This window comes from Entelurus aequoreus, linkage group LG03 (genome assembly GCF_033978785.1).
Source record: "Entelurus aequoreus isolate RoL-2023_Sb linkage group LG03, RoL_Eaeq_v1.1, whole genome shotgun sequence".
NCBI classification, from domain to species: Eukaryota; Metazoa; Chordata; class Actinopteri; order Syngnathiformes; family Syngnathidae; genus Entelurus; species Entelurus aequoreus.
The window spans coordinates 89,016,551-89,022,147 of NC_084733.1; the positions used below are offsets into that span (position 1 = coordinate 89,016,551).

Consider the following 5,597-nt stretch of genomic DNA (forward strand, 5'->3'; position numbering starts at 1 on the left):
TTGGAAATATTCGACATCGTGTCATCCGGACCAAAGGGGAAGCGAACCATCCAGACTGTCCTGGGTGCAAAGTGTAAAAGGCAGCATGTGTGATGGTATGGGGGTGTATTAGTGCCCAAGACATGGGTAACTTACACATCTGTGAAGGCGCCATTAATGCTGAAAGGTACATACAGCTTTTGGAGCAACATATGTTGCCATCCAAGCAACGTTATCATGGACGCCCCTGCTTATTTCAGCAAGACAATGCCAAGCCACATTCAGCACGTGTTACAACAGCGTGGCTTCATAAAAAAAGAGTGCGGGTACTAAATATTATTAAAGTTTTAAAATGTGTGCGATTGTTGCGGTTTGTATTAAATATAAAATATGATTTATTTTGACACAAAGACAGTTTTGAACTAATGCTAATAGAATATTATTCAAGTTTAAAATGTGTGCAGGTTTGTATTAAATACAAAATATTATTTATTTTGACAAAAATACCTTTTTGAAAAGTATACTACTAGAATATTATTATAGTTTTAAAATGTGTGCAATTGCTGAGGTTTGTATTAAATATAAAATATTATTTATTTTGACAAAAAGACCGTTTTGAAAAGTATGCTAATAGAATATTATTCAAGTTTAAAAGGTGTGCAGGTTTGTATTAAATATAAAATATGATTTATTTTGACAAAGGACCATTTGGAAAATATGCTAATAAAATATTATTAAAGTTTTAAAATGTGTGCGTTTGTTGAGGTTTGTATTAAATATAAAATATGATTTATTTTGACAAAAAGACAGTTTGAAAAGTATGCTAATAGAATATTATTCAAGTTTAAAAGGTGTGCAGGTTTGTATTAAATATAAAATATGATTTATTTTGACAAAAAGACCGTTTTGAAAGTATGCTAATAGAATATTATTCAAGTTTAAAAGGTGTGCGATTGTTGAGGTTTGTATTAAATATAAAATATGATTTATTTTGACAAAAAGACAGTTTGAAAAGTATGCTAATAGAATATTATTAAAGTTTAAAAGGTGTGCAGGTTTGTATTAAATATAAAATATCATTTATTTTGACAAAAAGACCGTTTTGAACGTATGCTAATAGCATGTTATTAAAGTTTTAAAAAATGTATGCCATTTTTTAGGTCTGTATTAAATACAAAATATTATATATTATGACAAAAAGACCGTTTGGAACGTATGCGACTAGAATATTATTAAAGTTTTAAAATGTGTGCAGGTTTGTATTAAATATAAAATATTATTTATTTTGACCAAAAGACAGTTTGGAATGTATGCTAATAGAATATTATTCAAGTTTAAAAGGTGTGCAGGTTTGTATTAAATATAAAATATTATTTATTTTGACAAAAAGACAGTTTTGAATGTATGCTAATAGCATATTATTCAAGTTTTAAAATGTGTGCGATTGTTGAGGTTTGTATTAAATATAGAATGTGATTTATTTGGACCAAAAGACAGTTTGAAAAGTATGCTAATTGGATATTATTCAAGTTTTAAAAAATGTATGCCGTTTTTTAGGTTTGTATATAATACACAAAATTATATATATTATGACAAAAAGACCGTTTGGAAAGTATGCGACTAGAATATTATTAAAGTTTTAAAATGTGTGCAGGTTTGTATTAAATATAAAATATTATTTATTTTGACCAAAAGACAGTTTGGAAAGTATGCTAATAGAATATTATTCAAGTTTAAAAGGTGTACAGGTTTGTATTAAATATAAAATATTATTTATTTTGACAAAAAGACCGTTTGGAACGTATGCTAATAGCATATTATTAAAGTTTTAAAATGTGTGCGATTGTTGAGGTTTGTATTAAATATAAAATATTATATATTATGACAAAAAGACCGTTTGGAAAGTATGCTAATAGAATATTATTGAAGTTTAAAAGGTGTGCAGGTTTGTATTAAATATAAAATATGATTTATTTTGACAAAAAGACAGTATTGAACGTATGCTAATAGCATATTATTAAAGTTTTAAAATGTGTGCGATTGTTGAGGTTTGTATTAAATATAAAATGTGATTTATTTGGACAAAAAGACAGTTTGAAAAGTATGCGACTAGAATATTATTCAAGTTTAAAAGGTGTGCAGGTTTGTATTAAATACAAAATATTATTTATTTCGACAAAAATACCGTTTTGAACGTATGCTAATAGCATATTATTAAAGTTTTAAAATGTGTGCGATTGTTGAGGTTTGTATTAAATATAAAATATTATATATTATGACAAAAAGACCGTTTGGAAAGTATGCTAATAGAATATTATTCAAGTTTAAAAGGTGTGCAGGTTTGTATTAAATATAAAATATGATTTATTTTGACAAAAAGACAGTATTGAACGTATGCTAATAGCATATTATTAAAGTTTTAAAATGTGTGCGATTGTTGAGGTTTGTATTAAATATAAAATATTATTTATTATGACAAAAAGACAGATTGGAAAATATGCTAATAGCATATTATTCAAGTTTAAAAGGTTTGCAGGTTTGTATTAAATATAAAATTGATTTATTTGGACAAAAAGACCGTTTTGAAAGTACGCTACTTGAACATTATTCAAGTTTAAAAGGTTTGTATTAAGTATAAAATGTGATTGCATCACCAAAGTGACATCATCTTGGGTCCGCAGGCGACGTCATCGTGTACGTGAACGACATCTGCGTGCTGGGCACCACCCACGCCGACGTGGTCAAGCTCTTCCAGTCGGTGCCCATCGGTCAGAGCGTGACCCTGGTGCTGTGCCGAGGTTACCCCCTGCCCTTTGACCCGGAGGACCCCAACGCCGCCAGCGCCTCCATGACGCCCATCGGGATGGAGCACCGCCCCCTGGTGGTGAACGGCCGCGGCAGCTACGACCCCTACCTGGAGTATCTGTCCCTCAGCTCCCAGCTGCCGGCTCAGGCCCTGGCCCAGGCCGGGGTCTCCCACCCGGGCGACACGCACCTGGACGGCTCGTCCCTGCCGCCCACCACGCCCGGCTCCTCCTCCGCGCTCACGCCACACGACGACAACGTGTCCATGGCGTCCTCGGGGCCGGCGGGCGGGGCGGCGGCGGAGCTGCTGACCGTCACCATGGTGAAAGGAGCGGAGGGCTTCGGCTTCACCATCGCCGACAGTCCCACGGGGCAGCGGGTCAAACAGGTATGGCGAGAGTTACCCTCTAACTTGTCATGTACACATTAAGTACAGTCGTGGTCACAACAAACATTCATGAAGTTTGCTTCTTTTATGAATTTATTATGGCTCTACTGAAAATGTGCTGGGTCAAAAGTATACATACAGCAATGTTAATATTTGCTTACATGTCCCTTGGCAAGTTTACCTGCAATAAGGCGCTTTTGGTAGCCATCCACAAGCTTCTGCTGGAATTTTTGACCACAAAATTGGTGCAGTTCAGCTAAAAGTGTTGCTTTTCTGACATGGACTTGTTTCTTCAGCATTGTCCACACATTTAAGTCAGGACTTTGGGAAGGCCATTCTAAAACCTTCATTCTTGCCAGTGTGTGTGTGTGTGTGTGTGTGTGTGTGTGTGTGTGTGTGTGTGTGTGTGTGTGTGTGTGTGTGTGTGTGTGTGTGTGTGTGTGTGTGTGTGTGTGTGTGTGTGTGTGTGTGTATATACGGTATGTGTATGTATATATGTACGTATATATATATATATGTATGTGTATATATACACGTGTGTATATATACACTTACATATGTATATATATACATACATACATATACATATGTATGTGTATATATACACATGTATATATACACATACATATATACATACGTATGTATATATATACATACATACATATACTGTTTACACATACATATATATGTATGTATATATATACATATGTATGTACATATATACACGTGTGTATATATACACATACATATGTATATATATACATACATACATATACTGTATACATATACATATGTATGTGTATATATACACATGTATATATACACATACATATATACATACATATGTATATATATACATACATACATATACTGTATACACATATATATATATGTATGTATATATATACATATGTATGTATGTATATATGTACATACATTTATATGTATGTATATATATACATATGTATTTATGCATTTATAGATATGTATGTGTATACATACATTTATATACAGGTATGTATGTGTATGTATATGTGTGTATATATGTATACATACATTTATATATATGGATATAAATGTGTATATATTTACATATGTGTATATATGTATGTATATATGTATTTATATATATGTATTCATATATGTACATATGTGTATATATGTATTTATATATATGTACGTATATATGTATGTTTATATATGTATTTATATATACATATGCATATGTATATGTGTATATATGTATATATATACATATGTATACATACATTTATATATATGTATGTATATAGATATATATACACACATGTTAGATAGTTTTACTGTATACATATATAGTCACTATGTATATATGTATGTATATACATACATATGTGTGTGTGTATATATATATATGTGTATGTATGTATATGTGTATGTATGTATGTATGTATGTATGTATATATACATTTATATATATGAATATATGTGTATATATGTACATATGTGTATGTATGTATGTATATATGTATTGATATATGTGTATATATATGTATTTATATATATGTATGTATGTATATCATACATTTATATATACGTATGTATGTATGTATGTATGTATGTACAGTATGTATGTATGTATATAGATATATACACACATGTTTGTGACTAAAATCAAATAAATAGTTGTACCATTAAATATTTAAATTAAATGACTAACTAAAAAGCAGAACCTAAAATTAGATAAACTGGGCGCGGCCACCGCTGCTGCTCACTGCTCCCCTCACCTGCCAGGGGGTTGATCAAGGGTGATGGGTCAAATGCCGAAGACAAACTTCACCAGACCTAGTGTGTGTGTGTGTGTGTGTGTGTGTGTGTGTGTGTGTGTGTGTGTGTGTGTGTGTGTGTGTGTGTGTGTGTGTGTGTGTGTGTGTCAATCATTGCTACTTGGACTTGAGTTGTTTACCTTCAGTCACACACAAGAGGAAGACGTATATTCATTTGTTTGGTTTTTATTCTATGAGAATTTGAAGAAAAGCTCTCAGAATGAATTATAAATAAAAAACAACAGTATTTAGTATCGTGAACACCAACAGTTCATCATGTGACCAGAGGAGGCGGAGTCACAAGCTAAGCGCAGACGTGTGCTCGCAGGTGCTGGACGCGGGCTCGCAGGGGGCGGCGTCGGGTCTGATCGAGGGCGACCTCATCCTGGAGGTCAACCAGCAGCCGGTGGCGGCGGCGGGACACGGACGTGTGGTGGAGATGTTGAAGGAATGTCCGGTCGGGGCCGAGGCCACTCTGCTCATCCAGAGAGCAGCGGCAGGTCAGACTTTTCATCTTGTTGCTTCCACTGCTTGTTCACACACACAAAGGTCAAAGGTGAGAGGACGGTCTTCACCAGGGTCAGGTGGGACTGTTCTTCGGTTTTCAGCCCTTTTTAGAC

General features: G+C 33.5%; 1 protein-coding gene across 1 annotated transcript in view; it reads left to right on the plus strand.

Annotated features, from left to right (window-relative positions):
• LOC133647060 (membrane-associated guanylate kinase, WW and PDZ domain-containing protein 2-like) overlaps positions 1-5,597 on the plus strand; it is a 233,263-nt gene that overhangs the window by 181,563 nt on the left and 46,103 nt on the right. Inside the window, exons 10-11 of the mRNA XM_062043117.1 lie at positions 2,661-3,172; positions 5,306-5,477. Coding sequence (XP_061899101.1) covers positions 2,661-3,172; positions 5,306-5,477 — 684 coding nt within the window. The remainder of the gene's footprint in view (positions 1-2,660; positions 3,173-5,305; positions 5,478-5,597) is intronic.